This window comes from Eurytemora carolleeae, unplaced genomic scaffold (genome assembly GCF_000591075.1).
Source record: "Eurytemora carolleeae unplaced genomic scaffold, Eaff_2.0 scaffold597, whole genome shotgun sequence".
NCBI classification, from domain to species: Eukaryota; Metazoa; Arthropoda; class Copepoda; order Calanoida; family Temoridae; genus Eurytemora; species Eurytemora carolleeae.
The window spans coordinates 23,980-43,073 of record NW_019396500.1 but is presented as its reverse complement, the minus strand read 5'-3'; the positions used below and the strand labels follow the sequence as shown (position 1 = coordinate 43,073).

The window sequence follows — 19,094 nt, the reverse complement described above, 5'->3', positions numbered from 1 at the left end:
TCCCTCCAGTGGAATTATAAACCCCTTGGAAGGATAACTGAATCCCTCCGGTGGAATTATAAACCCCCAGGAAGGATATCTGAATCCCTCCAGTGGAATTATAAACCCCTAGGAAGGATAAATGAATCCCTCCAGTGGAATCATAACCCCCCAGGAAGGACATCTGAATCCCTCCAGTGGAATTATAAACCCCCAGGAAGGATATCTGAATCCCTCCAGTGGATTTTAAAACTCCTTGTAAGGATATCTGAATCCCTCCAGTGGAGTTATAAACCCCTTGGAAGGATAACTGAATCCCTCCAGTGGAATTATAGCCCCCCAGGAAGGATATCTGAATCCCTCCAGTAGAATTATAATCCCCCAGGAAGGATATATGAATCCCTCCAGTGGATTTAAAAACTCCTTGTAAGGATATCTGAATCCCTCCAGTGGAGTTATAAACCCCTAGGAAGAATATCTGAATTCCTCCAGTGGAATTATAAACCCCCTTGGAAGGATAACTGTATCCCTCCAGTGGAATTATTAACCCCTAGGAAGGATATTTGAATCCCTCCAGTGGAATTTTAAACTCCTAAGAAGGATAACTGAACACACAATGTTTTTATTATTTCAATGATATTTTTGTCAAGAAAATGAAGTCCACCAATTTCTTAATTCTCTTTTTTAATAAGCAGTTTTACTCCAAAATACGATTTTTAACTGTGTCCCCTTTAAAAGTGACCTACACTGTAAGTATTATACCTACACACGTAAGAAATATAAATATCAAAATAGAATGATATTTTGCATTTATTAAGTTTGTGGCATTGTGCACCTTTTCGTTTACTTTTATCATTGTAAAGTTATTCTTACTTAATTATATGTAACATGTGTACTAATTTTAGGGAGTTAAATACCAAAACCGGTTCTAGCTGTTAAGTGTACACACAAATTTCTTCACAATCAATTTGACAGTTTTTAATGGAAATGTTTGAAAAATTACATTACCAGTTTAGTAGCATGAAATGTTTTATGGTAGAAATGTTATATGTGTGGAAATGTTTTGAAACAGGATAAAAATGATAGAGGGAACGTTTTGTAAGGAAAACATTTTGTTGAGTAAACAGGAAACATTTTGTGGTTGAAATGTGTTGTTAGGAAACATTCTGACATTTTGTCAAGGAAACCTTTAGTGGGGAAACATTTTGAAAGTGCTCTGCTATTTAAATGACCATTATTCTTGCTAAAGAATTTGAATATTTTTAGGCTCGCTACTTACGGATTGATGAGTATTTCTTTGGAAGACTATATAACACTCCTAAAGCAAGAACTATTTACCAACCCTATCTAATTTCATGTACTCTACTTAAGGTGAGACCATATTCAGGACAAATTGAACAAGTTTTAACTTATTCTTTTTTTCACATAATTTTAGATGTATGCACATTGTTCACTGTTTACCATATTTAGAACGAGACAAGGCAGCCAATTTCAGTTTCACTGGTCGAGGAAAAAACAGATGAACCATCCAATAAACTCAAGTAATAAGTCTTAGTTAAAAGTAACATTTTTAATGATGTGTGTACACTCACAGGGAGTAAGTTAGACCTAATTCCACTGTAAAATTGAAGACAACCCAAAAACTCTTGCACAGCTGAAATAAAATTTACAATCGACATTCTTAACTTACATTGTCATAAACGTCATTTGTCAAAAAGCTTTGAAACCTTTTTTCTTGTAAACAATTCAAACAAATACGCACAAATTGTAGATAATTTCAAATAAAATGTGTTGAACTAGGATGAATCTTTTAATATATTTACAGAAATTTGACACAATCCAATTATTACACAATTTTTTGGATTAATCAAATTTGCAAATAAATCATGATTGTGCAGCCTTAAAGGGCTTAAATCTGTAAAAATCCAATGTTGGAGTTTCCATAGTTAATAAATAAATCAAAAATTGGTTTTCCTGTCTTTTCTAGCACCATTATCAGAAAAGATTTAAGGCAGTTCAGCTTATCTTAATACAAAATTATAAAAAATTGAATTCTTCAATAATTCTGACTTTTGCTTGAAAAGAACGGTTAAAATCGTTAACGCGTTCTTATTATCAAGAACTTGTTCTAAGTTGGGAACGCATTTTAAATCAGGAACATGTGTTCTAAATCATCTAGAAATAGTTAAAGATGATGCAACCGTTCTTCAACTAAGAACGCCAAGAACGGAACGGAACGGGAGACCGTTCTTCTACTCAGAACGGAACGGAACGAGAACGGAACGATAAAAAAAAGAGGAACGAGAACGGAACGATTTAGCTGAAGGCCCTCGTTCTAGAACGGAACGGAACAATTTCAAAAAAGTCGGAACGTGCCCAGCCCTAAGGCCATGTAAAGTCAACTAAATGTTGGAAATAAGTCAACATTTAAGAATTAAAGAAAGCCACTGTTCATTTGAAACACATTCGTTCATGCATTTTAATCACACAAAAAGTAGTAAAAAACTATTTTAAACAGGAAAGAAAATATGGTTGGTAAAAAAGTTGTATGATTTAAACATATTACAAAAAATTCATAACATTTTCTAAAATAGTAATGAATAAACCAACCATAAAGGTGTTTAAAATCTTATTCAAAAGTATTGTTTCCAATGTAACAGATAATTCACTTACGCAAAATTGTGTGCAGTTTTTATCAGTATACAATGAAACTTCAATTTCATAAAATTATGGCGTTATTTCTAAAGAATTAATTTTGCAAAAATTTTTAATGATTACGTGGAAATAGCGAAACTTCAATTTCGCTAAAATATGGCGTAATTTTGCATAATTTCTACAGTTTGCATTATTAGCTTCAATTTCGCAAAATTACGCTGTAATTCTGCCTAATGTCTGCAAGTTAACTTCGCGAAATTTTGTAATAACCATGCTTAATTAGCAAAACTTCAATTTCGCATTATTATGCCATAATTTCTACAAAGTAATTTCGCATAATTTTGCAATAATTATGGCTAATTAATAAAGGCTAATTACTGGTTCAAATATTTGACTTAGTTAGTTTGATCTCCTCTTTCGTATATACAACAGTAAAAACATGGAGTTTATACTAAGGCAGTAATTGATCACTTTAATGAACAGCTAAAACAATTAGCTTTTAAATTGTTAACAAAAAGAAATAACCGTTTTCGAAAACGTAAACAAAAAACATGTTTTTTTTTAAAATAGTGAATTTCTGTTTAAAATTGCATAAAACTTACAGAAAAATAAAAATTGTTTTGAGTATTTTGATTTTTTTAACCCAAGACAGTCAGTGAAGTTTTCTGACTTTGAATAAAAAGAAATTTAAAGGATTTTTTGTTAAATTTTTTTTGATTCATAGGGTGGGGTACATACTACATGGCAGTAAAACTCCACTTTGTGTAAAAAAACTTTTTTATAAATAGAGCTACAGATCTAAAAATTATATTTTGGAAAGCCCTTGAAAAATTGATGCAGAAACATGTGTCACACTTTGATATTTGTTTTATAAAAAATTTGTTAAAACTTTTTTGACCATCTTTTGGCATTTTTTTAACCCTTCCTAGTACCCAAACAATCACAGTTATCGATCTAATTTTTTATTCCATGAGGTGGCCTTAAACATGGTGCTATGAACATGCATTTCAATTTTCAACCCTATACCTATTCTCTAAGGTCTTTTTCTAGGGGGATGCTGTCTTCTCGCTTATTTGTCGAATTATAGAATGTTAGATTTACTTTACATATTTTGGTGTTTTTAATGTTTTCTTCAATTGTTTTACAGCTATTTACATAAAATAATCTTTAAAGGCTTGTTTATGGCTGCCACTATTAAAGTGAGTGATCGGCAATGTTTGGTAGTTGAACTGAGAATGTATTATTGTAGAGTTATTTTAGAATTCATTTGAAATGTTTAAATGATGTATAATAACTGAGCTGAAGCGCAAAGTTGATGTTTAATATCATCCATTTGGGTAGTAATATTTTAAGAATCATTTTTTTTTTTTTTAATTACGACGACATAAAAAGTAAAACAAGTTCTAATGTATTTGTAACCTAACGAGATGTTTAGGAACATTTAAAATTGAAATTTTCTCAATAAATCAATGTTAGAATTAAATATTTCTTTCCATCATTATATTGAATTTCTTATTCTTCACGAATTTGTCTGCAGATTTCTTCGCATTCTTCTAATGTCATCTTTTGAATAAAAATTTCATCTACAGAAAATGTTTGTGAACGATGAGACATTACAGAAACACATAACTGAACACAAATACTTATTTACGATGATAAAAGCTAATTTTTATTTTCTCAACCTGTTTCTAAACAACTAATTAGTTTAAAGTAGAATTTTACAACATTTATTGTAGTTGTTATTTATTAAAAAAAAATTTTAAAAATTAATTTTCAAAAAGTAACCACCCAAATTGATGATTTTGAACATCCACTTTGCACTCAAAATGTCTCCACAATAATACTACATTCTCAGCTCAACTACCATACATTGCCTGTCACTCCTGTTAAGTTATTAAGTTAATATGGAGATTGTTAACTAACAGTAGCTTTAAAAAAATCGGAAAATTCCGCTAATAAAATGAATGTCCCATTTCTAGCTTAAAACGAATGGCTACCTAAAACTATGGAACAGTTTTATATTTTCATTACTGAAGGGTTATAAAACAGCTCTACTGATATGAAATGAACATATTATATTTCAGGATAATTTACAACAAGCCTGATGGATCAAAAGATACATTTGGTGTTTGCTTTAAAGCAATGACATTGAAGGATGACATATCTTTTAGATTAGGTGAATTCAAATTAATTAGAATCTAAGTATAAAAATCCTTCCTAATTTTCCAATATATTAGGCCCTACCATGGTTTTTCCCTCTTTTCTAAAGGGTTAAATATAGACTTGCCAATACAAGTGGATTTTACATGGGCATAACTGCAAACCTTTTTGCGCAAGTCAATTTAATTGTGGACATCAAATGCAATGGAATTGCGTGCAATTGCGCGCTAAAGTTAGCAATTTTGTCTAACTTTTTTACGTTTAATAATATTCAATAAATGCAAATGATTAATTGTGCAGTTCAGTTCAACAACAAAACAATTCTATTAACATTGGTAGTGGCATACAATTAATGGAACTTCACAAATATTTCAGTCTCAAATGCTAGAAAAACTGAATTTAAACTTTATATTTTATTTCATAATAACAGATATTAAATTGTTAATTAGTTGTTTAATCACAAGAAACTTTACTTTGCGAACTTTTGAAACAATTGTGACCCTTGGAATTGATTATTTTAACATCTACAAAGATATTTATTTTCATTCTTGTATCTGCTGCATAAAAATTATGTAAGTCGAATTAACAATTATTGATATTTGAAAAGCAATTTCATTGCACGCAATTCAGTGCAATTCTGTGTATATTTAATTGCTTCCTTGTTCGCAATTATAGGGTAATTCAGTGAAACGGAATTCTGTTTAAAAATTTAGAAAAGGGGAATATTCAAGAATTGTGAAGAATAATAAGTATGTACTGCCCCTCTCAGGATGTTAGGATGGTTTTTTTTTTTTTTTTGGGGGGGGGGTCCCCAGGATATATTATAACATTTAAACAATTTTTACATTTTTACAACCCCTCCTCTTCTCGGGCTTTTTAAATTTATTTACAGGGTATCCCGTAAAACAGCCAGTTGATGAATAATGATATTGTATTAAAATTAATTGCAAAGTAAAATGTATTTGAATACAAGAATTTTTGATTAAAAATAAAAATTTGGCATGTATTTGTTTTTTTAACTGTTCTTAATATTTTCTAGTTGAATGGCTTGAACTGCTGCAGATTCTAGGAGCATCTAAGGTTTTAACTTTTTACTTTTAGATCATTCCATGCCTAATTACCGCACTTTGTGTCTCTTATTTTGCTCATAATTTAAGGATACCTTTCTGAGGGTATAGTAATTAAAGAATTGCAATATTTTCCATTTTTGACCACTTTATAGGTTTTTTTGCCCATTTGAAAAAATCTTTATTTCATGTTTTGAAATTTGTAAAATTCATGAATTTTAACCTGTACAAAGAGACAGTTATATCATGGTAAGTTTTGGAACTATAGCAATCCTTGTTATTAATTTAGAAATATATGACAATTGTCTTTTTATATTTTGGCAACTATTGTAATTCGGTTTTTTTTAAAATATGATATATACGGTGTCATTTTTTGAAAAACAGTCAAAAAAATTTTACATTACGCTCTTGATTTTTGAATAAATCTCAAAATATCTTCATTGTATTGATATGAAAAACATATTAAAAAATCTCATTGAAATTCCAACAATAAGTTAATTAAAAGCCTGATTTTCCAGGAACGCCCTGTATTTTTGTTATTTTTCTCTTTTTTTCGCAACTTTTTCAGAGTACTTTGTCTTAAAAATTATGGTAGAAGACTGAAATTTTGCATGCAGCCTCCAATTGTTGTAATCTAAAAATATTATAAAGACAATTTGGAATCGAAGGTTATTAACCTCCATTTTGACCTCAAAAAACGCAAAAAAAATAAGGGAAAATAGCAAATGTTTCATTCTTGCCCTATTATTTTAGTGTAATCAGACATGTTTTCATATTTTTAGCAACCACATAAGTCATGTGCTAACAGAAACACATATGTTTGAGTCTGACCTCCATTTTAACCCCCTTTCAATGATGGCCTCTAAAGAGATCAAACTATAAAACCAATGAAAATGGTTCATGTTTGGTATCAAATTGCAGGTTTTCATGTTCTGATTCAATCCTCAGTCCCCTTTTTTACCTCAGATGATTCTAAAGGTTGGTTACCTCAACATATTAATGAACTCGGGAGTTTTTATGTTGTTCTGTTTCCAATCTGACGCCCCTTTTTGGCCTCAAATGAAATTCTGAAAGTCTTTGACCTCAAGATTAATATGAACTTCAAAGGTAAAAATAAGAAATTGATGAAGAGGAGACCTTATCATATATTAAATACTTTTTTTTGGTTTTCTGAATCCAAAAATCGGTCCATTATTATCTGATAGTTAAAATTGTTTTTGACCTCCAAATATTTTAACCTCTTGAGGTTAACATTCATTCTTACAAATATACCTCAGGATGATGGTCTAGAATTCTGTAGAGAAGATCTTGAAAGCAGAACTGATAATTCTGTACCGACGTCATTTTTGAATGAGCTGCTAAACATTTGTTTTAAAAATAACATATTTGAATTTGGTGGTAAACTGTACAATCAATTGATAGGAACAGCAATGGGAATACATCCAGCCCCTTCCAATGCAAACATTTTTATGGCTAAGCTTGATGATCAAATTGTGAAACTTGCAAATACATACAAAATAACTGATGAGTGCTCCCTGAAAACCTGGAAAAGATTTCTGGATGATTGTTTTGGAATCTGGACAAATTCTATTGAGAAATTATATCAATTCCTGGCTGAAATCAATAAAATTCATCCTACAATCAAGTTTACTCTAGAACATAGTTCTCCATTTTGTTGTGGTTTAAAGGATGAACATGACTGTTGGTGCCACAGAACAAAAAGTATTCCATTCCTTGACACAAAACTGAACATTGAAGATGGAAAAATCAGATCTCAGCAGAAAACCCACAGATAGATGTATGTACCTACTTCCATAATCTTGCCACCCAGCACATATTTCTAACAACATACCTTATTCACTTGCATACAGAATTGTACAAATTTGCAGCTAACCAGAACTTAGGGATGCACAATTCTTAAAACTAAGGGATTTTCTTCTCAACAGGGATTACAATTCTTCAATTGTTGACTCTGCTATAGTCCGAGCTAAAGCTATACCTAGAGAAAAGTGAAAAAAAAGGAGAAACCAGATTGAGTTATATTCTCTGTCTCATTTAATCCCCAGCTGCCTTGTATCTCCTCCATCATACAGAAACATTGAAGAACCATGGTCCAGGTCCTTGGATGAAGGAGGTTTTTCAAAATCCACCTATGGTTACCTATATGAGACCTCCTAATCTCAGGGATAAACTCATCCGAGGCAGAATTCCAGATACTCCTAGAATGAGGTATGAAACCTTGTGGGGTTAAATTGCCCAACTTGTCCCTAGGTAGAGCCTGGAACAGTTATACAATCCTCTAATACTAGCAAGAAGATTGAGATTAAAGGAACTTTCAACTGTAAGACCAGAAATGTAGTTTGCTGTATTACATGTGATCAGTGTAAACTACGATGTATAGGACAGACAACAAGATCTTTAGATGAAAGAGTGAGAGAACATATTCACACTGCCATTTACGGGTGAAATTTGGACGAACAAACAGAATTTGATATATGAGGATCAAATAAATATGAAATATTTCAGTGCAATTTATAAAAACATGGAATGTTTAAAGCTTGACAACTAAATAACGTTAAAGATAAGATAAGATAAGATAAGATAACGTTTATTGCTAAAATAAATGTATCTGTATACAGATAGAGTTTACAATCACAAAATTGATGATTATATTAACAGTACAAGTATAAAGCAATTAGGTGGAAAATAGCTCTTGGCTGTTTTGATTATTTTTTCCACCTAATGTTAGTAATAATAACAAAATATTTCAATTAAATAGATTTAAGGAGAACGATTAGAGATCAGGGTGCGAATTTATCATATGCAAAATAGTTTATACATAAATTCGAATAACTAGAGTTTAAAGTAATTTTCAGACATGTACACAACAAATATCAAAGCATATTAAAACATATCTAATTAGTTTTACATGAATAGCAATTCGGTTTATAACACATTGTCCTATAATTTTCAAAAAGAGAATTTAGTAGTCTATTTTTAAATATACTTAGAGAGTTGCTTCTTTTTAAGTCAAGAGGCAGGTTATTCCACATCTTAAGAAGAGAGCTTGATGGTAAATACTGTAATGAGCACATTTTGAGAATGTCAAGTTGATAGTTAAGAGATCTTTCAAAGTTTCCAAGCTTTTTAAAAATATTTTCAAAAGATGCAGGAAGAAGTTTATGTGTATATTTATACATAAATATAGCTTGGTTAAAGTCTACCAGATCATTAATCTTTAGAATCTTATACTTAAGGAAAAGAGGATCACTATGAGACGTGGCTTTTGAGTTATCAATTAATCGTATTGCTCGTTTCTGTAAAATGTGAATTTGTTTCATTTCTGAACATTTGTTACATCCCCAGGCTGAAATTGCATATTCTATAAATGATCGAAATAATGAGTTGTAAATGGTTAGTTTAATATTACTAGGAAGAATATTTTTTACACTTGACAAAGCAAAAACTGCACTGGATGCTTTGTTTTTAACCGCCTTAAGATGATGGTTCCAGTTAAGATTTTCGTCTAAATGAACACCTACAAACTTAAAAGTTTTTTTAAAAAGATGCAAATTAACAAAAAAATATGTACATTTGTATATTTTTATGTAAATTTATTGCAAAAATCCCCATTTCTTTTAGTTCCCGGGAAAACTAAGCAATCTTTGTGAAGCAAAAAAGTTAGATTTTCCCCCCCTTAGTCTTTTGATTAATACATCTTTTTATCTGGAAAACAGGGTTTCATAAAGAATGATAAAATAGAATATTGATCTATTTGTTCTCTATGATAGATAGATACTCATGGGAAAGATAATTAGCATTGGGTGTGAACATATGGGAAATTTGATACAAGGACCCTGGAATTTCAACCCTCCCCTTCTTTGAGACCCTCCTCCCTCAACGTTCCCCCACGCCCCCATCGGGCTTCTTAAATACCGACACACTGGTCACAGGGTATAGGATTATTTATTTATAATTTTCTCTATTTATATCTAAAACATTAGTCTATATACTGCTCAGTGACATGTATAGACCATTTAGTTGGTGAAGTGAAAATATTTTAGTCTTTCTTCTCAGTTTATGGAAAGAATTGCATGTTTGTTTTTCTCTCACATTTGAACGAGTATAAAGCAACTGTTTACTTACAGGGTCTCTATGAAAGAATGTATTTTAGCTTTTATGCCTACTAAACATCATTTTATTGTACTAATAGTGATTCAAATTGGTCTTAAGCCCATAAATCGATAAAACTTTTTTCTCTATAATGCCGTTTTACCTTCAAAAGTATTCCTATTTGAGTTTTCGCCCACAAAATGCTGTTCTATTGTGCTTAAAATTGTATTTATTTGTTCCCCCCCCCCATAAAACAAAATTTAGTGGGCAAACAAGCTTAAATACACTTTTTTTCAGAGATACACGGTATATCTTTGCATTCTGATCGTGTAAATCTTTGACAAAGGGTTTGTGTAGGATAAACTCAGGGTTTGTGTAGGATAAACTAAGGGTTTGTGTAGGATAAACTAAGGGTTTGTGTAGGATAAACTTAGGGTTTGTGTAGGATAAACTAAGTGTTTGTGTAGGATAAACTAAGGGGCTGTGTAAGATAAACTAAGGGACTGTGTAGGATAAACTAAGTGTTTGTGTAGGATAAACTTAGGGTGTGTAGAATAAACTAAGGGTTTGTGTAGGATAAACTAAGGGTTTGTGTAGGATAAACTAAGGGTTTGTGTAGGATAAACTAAGGGTTTGTGTAGGATAAACTAAGGGTTTGTGTAGGTTAAACTAAGGGTTTGTGTAGGATAAACTAAGGGTTTGTGTAGGACAAAACTAAGGGGCTGTGTAGGATAAACTAAGTGTTTGCGTAGGATAAACTAAGGGTGTGTGTAGAATAAACTAAGGAACTGTGTAGGATAAACTAAGGGTTTGTGTAGGATAAACTAAGGGTTTGTGTAGGATAAACTAAGTGTTTGTGTAGGATAAACTAAGGGTTTGTGTAGGAGAAACTAGGGGTTTGTGTAGGATAAACTAGGGGTTTATGTAGGATAAACTAAGGGTGTGTATAGGATAAACTAAGGGTGTGTGTAGTATAAACTAAGGGGCTGTGTAGGATAAACTAAGGGTTTGTGTAGGATAAACTAAGGGTTTGTGTAGGATGAATTAAGGGTGTGTATAGGATAAATTAAGGGTGTGTATAGGATAAACTAAGGGTTTGTGTAGGATGAACTAAGGGTTTGTGTAGGATGAACTAAGGGTTTATGTAGGATAAAGTAAGGGTAGGATAAATTCATAGAATTAGCATTTAAATTTTGTTTTCGTTTTTTTTTCTTAATGTTAAAAAATATTGAATCGAAAATATTTATTTTTTTTGGTAATTTTTTATTTTTAAAATTTTTTTTTGATAAAAGATATTCCAGGGCCCACTTAGTAGAGTTCCAGATCATTTGGGTAGTCATTCCGAATTTCAACTAATATAGACAGTGTGTATTGGTTACATTAGAAATCTCCATACAAACCAGCCTACAGGAGAACATTTTAACCTTCCTGGACATGAACTCTACCATCTAAAAGTTAGCGTTCTAGAGAAGGTTTGGGACCATGGAAGAAGTTTACTTGAAGTACGAGAATCTAAATACATCAGAGATTTTATGACTGAACTCAGAGGAATGAACAGAAAAAATAGTTTTTATTTAATTGTTAACTGTAATTCAGTATGTTCTTTTAAAAAAAAGAGTTTTTTATGTCCAATTCTTTAAAAGGTTTAAATACCCCTCCTTAAACAAGCCGTTCCCTCCCCTCTCCTTCCCCCCGACTTCTGCAAAAGTTTGTTAATTAGATCGACCCCCACCCCCACTCTATACGCCCACATCTACACAGTTTGTTTTTAATTTTAGTGAAGAAACAATCTCAAGGAATAATAATTGTCTTAAAAATTTTTTTTTTTAAAGTGAATATTTGCAAATTATCTCTTTTCCATCTCATAATCTGAGTTCGTTTTCCTTATGTCCACTTGACAGCCCACATTTTTGTTTTGTATAATCTTTTTTGTTTGTTTATCTTCTGTGATTTGTTACATTTTTTATTTTTTTATTGATTTTGATGGTTATTATATCATTAGAACTGACAAGGGTCAACCCAGATTGAAATATATTTTCAAGAAATGTGGATGTAACATCTACTTTGTTACTCTACAGAGGTTTGGTCCATCACCATCACCGAATTTTAAATAATAGGTCGCTTTTTCACCACAGAGGATTCTAAAGGGTGCTGACCTAAATATCAATTAAGTCCAGAGGTCAAAAATATAAAATCAATAAAATTAAGTCATGAGAGGTACTAAATCATAGATTTCAATCTGAGACCCTGTAACCTTTTACAAGCACTTTCTATTTAGCAGATTTGAGGATTTCAAATTGGTCCCCATCCCTCCCTCACATGATTGATCAACTGTTAAGAGTTAAATGAGTAAATAATCAATAATTTGATACCCAACATGACCCATTTTCAGAAATAATAATTTTTAACCTCCAGAGGTAAAAAATATTTGGAGATCAAAAGCATTTGTATCACCCAGATAAAAAATAGACCCATTACTAGATTCAGAAAACCAAAAAACAATGATTTGCGTTTTTGGAGGTCAAAATGAAGGTCATTACCTTCAATTCCAAATTTTCTACATAACATTTATTACAAAAACAATGCAGAACTAGCCAGCCTGGGGAACTCTGCAAACATGGCGAATCCTGTCCACCCTATTTGGCCATTCAACCCAAGCTACAAGCCTAGCTTAGGGTTGCTTATCTCAGCCTCTCGGTATCTATAACAGGTTTTCATGGCATGGCTTCATTTTAAATTTAGAATACACCATAAAAAATGTTTCCTTCTTAACCCTTAACCCTCCCCTTTTAACTATTTACATGTTTTGAACATTATCACATCATTTTCCTGCTAGAATAACTGTCTCTTTGTAAACGTTAAAATTCTTGAATTTCCGAACATGACAATAAAGACAATAAAGTGGTCAAAAATTAAAAATATTGCATTTTCCCCATCAATATATTCTGCACAAAGTATGGTCAAATCATCACATGTCGAGCAAAATAGGAGACATTGATCGCATGGAATTATTTTTAATTATTTTTTTTAATTATTTTTTTTATTTAGGTTTTTATGTACGAAACAGAGTTGCATCCTAACACTTTCAAAGTAAGTGAACAAATTATTTGTCAGTGAGAATTGAAATTTTCAGATGGAATTAGAAAACAGTGCTCAATTAATTATTTAAAAAGTTAGATGTTGGTAATGCTGTTTCCCACTTGTAATGCTTTGCCTTTTTGAGGGGGGGGGGGGGGCACGAGCACGAGTGTGAAAGATCTAACAATTCTGGTAAAAACATGCATTACAATACCGTTTTAATCTTTTATGAAAAAATAAATTGCCAATAATAGTTTCTCTCTTCTGCTTCTAAATTACCTAATGTTGCTTGTTACAACAAGAGATAATTTTGACTCTATTTATTTTATTTGTTCATCATTCATAAACAACCAATTTTGTTTGTTTTTTCAAAATATTGATAAATATGTTCTATAAATTATCTTTCATTCTTTATTAATTTTGCTTGTTTTCACACTGACCAATTGTTTGGTAAAATCGTTTGTTCAGTAAAAGCACTTGTTCAGAAAAATCGTCCGATCAATAAAATACTTTGTTTTTGTCTTTTTGGTTTGTGTTTAAAAAACTATGATTTTTTCATCTCTGTGGACAATCCAAGTCGTTTGTCCATCATTCATTTTATTCTGATGGACACCATTTTTCATGAAAAAATTTGACCCTTATCAAAATGTTTGTTTGTTCAGAAATAGGATGCCCATCTCTAGTTACAACCAACTGTTTAGGATTGGGAGTAAAGATAATTTAACTAACTTTTAATGAAAATAATTTACTTCAGGCTTTTAGAGATTTTAACTTTATCAAAGAATTGGGGGCTCATTAAGTTCAAAATGATTAAACCTGAAAGCAGACTTTTCTTTATCAATTTAGAATTATTTATTTATTTTATTTTCTTATTTTCCAACACCCTGTAAACATTTCATTTCTTTTAAATATTTTAGACTTTGAAGTTCTATGAAAAATCTGGATTTGTGAAGCTTACTCATTTTTCTCCACCAGGTCTATAATTATAAATATAATTTAAGGTCCTAAGTAAGATAGATCTAAGTAAGATAAAATACTTCAAAGATTAATTAATTCAATATGAAAGCACAATAATAGTTATTAAAACATGCTTTAATCACGCAATAAAGGCTGAAAAGAATACAACATTAGCTTCTGTAAAATATTGTTTTTTTTTTTATAAAAAGAATGAACTAAATGCTAATCTTAGCTCCCGGAAGAGATTGAAATTTGGTTTTTATTAAAAGTAAAATTTAGTTTTAAAAATAATTAATTTTCCTCCCAAACCCCACTAAACGGTGAATATTTTTTAGTTGGGCTTGCAAGTATTGGAAAATAAATTTAATTGATTTTTTAAATTAATTTGATCAGGCTCAAAGTGTTGCAAACGCCAAAACTTGTTTTATAAGCTGGTTTTATTTTTTCAAAAATTTGACTTATATCAAAAATAAGTAAAAGACCAAAAAAGTGTTTTTTTGTTGATTTTTTTATATGAGGATCTTGAAGACCTCAACAATTTAATTTTAAATTCAAATTAACATATATATTCAGCCTGCATGCTTATAAAAAGTCTCATCAATTATTAAGACAGGGTCGACTTTGAAGTGTCACAAGGCCTTGGGATTGTATTTTACCGCTCCAACTCACTTATGCTTTTCTGTACATTTTACATGAACATTTTATCACTATATAGCACTTGTTGTTGGCTTTGGTTTTCAAGAAGTAATTGCAAAATTCTCATTGATTTTGCTTGTATAGCTTAAGACCTGAAAGTCTATTTGAATTACCCTTATACAGGCTGGGGGGTCTGAATCTGAATCTGAATCCAGGGGGGGGGCGCCTGACGCCCTCCCCTGGAAAAGACCTTAGAGAATAGATATAGGGTTGAAATGCATTTTCATTGCACAATTTTTCAAGGCCTGCTCATAGAAAAAAAATTAGACCGATAACTTTAATAGTTTGGGTGCAAGGGAGGGAAAAATGCCTATAAAGGGTCAAAAAAGTGAGAACAAATTTTTTTTTAAAAACAAATATCATTTTGATACATGTTTCTACATGCATTTTTCAAGGGCCTTTAAAAAATATAGTTATTAGATCTGTAGCTTTAGTCACAAAAAAGTTATGGGCTATTTTAGATTTTTTTTTTCACAGGCCAGACTTTTTTCCGCCCTGTACCCTACCCTATAAATTAAGAAAAAAATGTCTTAACAAAACTCCTTCTCATTTTTTTACTTTTAATGAATAGTAATATTCATTAAAAGTAAAAAAATTTCACAGTGATAGTGTCAAAAATGAGAGTGCTAGGACAAAAAAAACTACAGGGGGAGGGCGCCAAACGCCTACCCCTCCCCCCAACATGCTTAGGTTTAACGAGATATGTCAAAAACAGTTTATTGGAAATTTTTCCTTATTTTTTAACTGTTAACTGGAAAATGCTATGCGCAAAATGTTACAAAATGTTTTTCAGATTAGGACTCTCGAGGTTGATTTCAGTTGAGTAGGTTGACATTTATTAAAAGAATTATGTTCCCAAGCCAGTTTAAAATTTAAGTTATTTTAGAATGCCAATAATTAACTCATTTTAATTTCTAGTGTATATGCCTAATGAGACTGATCATCTTGGTTTAAAGGATAATGTGCTACATAGTGAACTGGTGCCACATAATGACTGCTTATATACTAATATGTACAGGTAAAATTATTGGAAATTTTAATTTAAATATAAAAAAGATAGTTTTTATCCCCAGGACATGATCGGGTTGATATGATCAAATCTCGGAATTGTCTTATTGCCAACGTTTGGTGTTGTTTGGGTTTATATAGACCTACCAGGGGTTGTAATCTGGCAGCACATTCATCCATCCACCCGTCATTCAATCTGAGAAGAGGGTTGACAAGCTTCCAGCTTCCTGAGAATAATGGAGTGCAGGAATTCTTCTGGTACCTATAGCTGGCCAGAGACTCTCCCTGCTCGTCCATCTTTCCTCTCTTCATCATCATTCATTTAGATCACTCCACATAAAGCTTCTGCCCGTTGAGTAGAAAGCATGCACCCTTTCGCTGCAAGAATTGTTGACAGCCGACCCTCTGTCCTCCTACATCCGTCAGGTGGTCATAACTGCTTCACCAGATGTCAGCTTCAGATGTTTTCAAAGCACAGGTATGTGTGGAGTATGGAAATCAAGCCCAAGAACACCAGTCTGGACACCAATTCAGTTACTGGCTGTGGACAAGTGTGCTTAACAAGGATGGTATTAGTATCTCAGGAGTTTTCAAATGTTCATAAATCTCCTTCTTCCAAGTTTCCTCATTTTAAGGAGTTGTCCAGTTCCCAGGAGTTATTCTGTTCCCTGAAGGTGTACTGTTCCGAGAAATTGTCCTGTTCCCAGGAGCTGGCTGATGCTAAGATGATAACTGATACTGAGATAATGTTTGATACCAAGGTGATGGCTGATGCCGAGATAGTGGCTGATACTAAGACACTAGCTGCCGCTGCGCTGATAACTGATACTAAGATAATGGCTCATGCTGAGATAAAGGCTGGTTCAATACCCTGGTTTGATGAGATCTCCTGGGTTCACGAGAAATCGTGGACTGATGCAATCTCCTGGATTCACAAGATATCCTGGTTTGATGAGGTCTCCTGGTCTGATGAGATCTCCAGGTTTCATGAGATCTCCTGGTCTGATGAGATTTCCTGGTTTCATGAGATCACCTGGTCTGAAGAGATCTTCTGGTCTCATGAGATCTCCTGGTTTGATGGGATTCCCTGGTTTGATAGATCTATTGGTCTGATGAGTCTCTTGTTTTGATAAAATTTCCTGGTCTGAAGAGATTACCTGATCTGAAGAGATTTTTGAGCAGACTTCCTGGTTTAAAGAAATGTCCTGGTCTGAGCAGATTTCCTGGTTTGAGGAGGTTTCCTGCTTTGAGGAAACTTTTCTGGTCTGAGGAGATGTCCTGATTTGAAAAGATTTCCAAGCATTTTTCCTGATCTGAAGAGATTTCCGAGTGGATTTCCTAGCTTGTGGGAGTTTCCTGGTCTAGGGAGATTTCCTGGTCTGAGCAGATTTCCTGGTGTGAGGAAGTTTTCTAGTGTGAGGAGATTCTCTGGTCTAAAGAAATTCCTGGTCTGAAGAGTTTTTAGAGCAGATTTCCTGGTTTAAGGAAATTTCCTAGTATGAGGATATTTCCCGATCTGGAAAGACAGAAACACTCATCATTGCTGGTATCAAACTTTTATAAACAATGACCACCTTCTAAACTTGTGTCCAGATAAATGGTTGAGATCTAGCAGATTACCATTCATGTCTGATTAGTTTTTAATGATGGGAACTAAAGATTCAATAACATGGAGATGGGGAGGCTTTTGAAAGTAGAAAAGGTCTCCATACTCGTCTTTTTAAAAATGATTGATTTGAGCTAATTTTTTGGTTCTATTTTAAACACGTTTGAATGGTATCTCTGATGTAGCCAGCAGACACAAGTTTTATTGTACAGAATTACAACAGTATCGTATTCCTGAAGACTGAGGACTGGGTCAAGAGTGAGAAGGATGAGCATGTGCTTAAGAAGATGTCTGTTTAACCCAATGGTTTTAAAGTTACCTAACGAGGAAAATAGAAAAAAAAGATCAAGATGTTTAACCAGGAGAAGCCTGATGAGCCTCTCTCTAGTATACTAGTTCTGTGGTGTGCAGGGAGTACCAGAGATCTTGAAGTAGGAAGTGTTCTGACCTATGATGAGATGATAGAGGGTCCTAAGGCTGCTCCCTTCCCAGAGGAGCTGGATTTCAGGTTCGGGATTCCTCTGGAGGTAGAAGTTGATTAGCTTTTCTGGTAATGTTAAGCCTGTTAAGGGTTCAGCTCTAATAGTGATCTTAAACCTGTTAATGGTTAAGGAGAACTCTTGATGAGTCTCCTGATGTTAAGTGATTTTCTCTGCTAAACTCTGAACAATGATTATCATGATCTTGAACCCTGGTTTTTTTATTTGAAGAGACTGCAACTTTTGAGCTGCTATAATTTGAAATTTTAGCTCATGCAATCTGATCTTGGAGTTCTACAAGGAGATGAAGCTAATCTTCATCACGCTGATCTCCGCCATGCCCTTGAGCAGGTTGGGGCAGTGTTATGTAATGAACTGTCACATTCTGAACTCCCTTGCCCATGAGTTCTTCATGCAAACAATGTGAAACCTCTGAGGAGGGGAACAAGTCCGTACTGCAGCAATAAAACTAGTTTTGATTTGTAAACTTCACCTTACATTTATACTTTATCCGCTATTTATCTTCAGTTAAACTTGATATATTGACAGAAGTATTTTTCGTTGTGATCTGTATACAACACATTAAGGTACTAATTAGACATTACTACGTTATTTTCATATATGATTTGAGTTTGGTTCCTTGTTTTCTTTAATTGATTTAAGTCGAATTTATCCATGCAAGAATTTATCACATTTTTTCGAGTTATTCAAGAAGATTTTATTTTCTTGATATAATTTTGTATATATTTTTCCTCTCTGCTTATTGTATTTTATAATTATAAATAAATTAATTGGGCAATCTGTAAAAGATTGAATCCAATCTTTAACAATTTTAATCCTTAGCTGGAACAATTCTTCATTTTATTCCTGTAGAGATCTGAGACATTGTCCTGGTTCCAATTGTAACCCTAAAGCAATTTACGACAAAAGTTATAAATTCTTTAGGATATTTTTTAGCAGCTAGATTCAGTTGGGAATTAACTTTTAGTATAAAGGTTAAACCAAAAAAATAAAAAAAAATAAAATAAATAAAGTAATGTAAATATACTGCTACTACAATTCATCCTGAGTCACAGGTTTGTTTTCGTGTTCTCAGTGATGTGTTTCTCCTTTGGCTGGCTACCTCATTTGGCCAGATATTTCCTTTGACTAGATTCCTCCTTTGGCTAGACTTATCATTGAGTAATTTTTAAGAAAATATCAAGAAGTTTTAAATCCCCCACATTCAATAAGGTTGCATGTAATTTTTTTCCATAAACGCCCGTTTTTATAAAGTTCGTCATTTCGCCAATGATC

General features: G+C 32.5%; 1 protein-coding gene across 1 annotated transcript in view; it reads left to right on the top strand.

Annotated features, from left to right (window-relative positions):
* LOC111704452 (uncharacterized) overlaps positions 1 to 19,094 on the top strand; it is a 32,630-nt gene that overhangs the window by 7,724 nt on the left and 5,812 nt on the right. Inside the window, exons 6-12 of the mRNA XM_023476685.1 lie at positions 1,246 to 1,350; positions 1,450 to 1,520; positions 4,719 to 4,810; positions 5,834 to 5,874; positions 13,023 to 13,064; positions 13,970 to 14,027; positions 15,624 to 15,723. Of these exons, the coding sequence (XP_023332453.1) occupies positions 1,246 to 1,350; positions 1,450 to 1,520; positions 4,719 to 4,810; positions 5,834 to 5,874; positions 13,023 to 13,064; positions 13,970 to 14,027; positions 15,624 to 15,723 (509 nt within the window). The remainder of the gene's footprint in view (positions 1 to 1,245; positions 1,351 to 1,449; positions 1,521 to 4,718; positions 4,811 to 5,833; positions 5,875 to 13,022; positions 13,065 to 13,969; positions 14,028 to 15,623; positions 15,724 to 19,094) is intronic.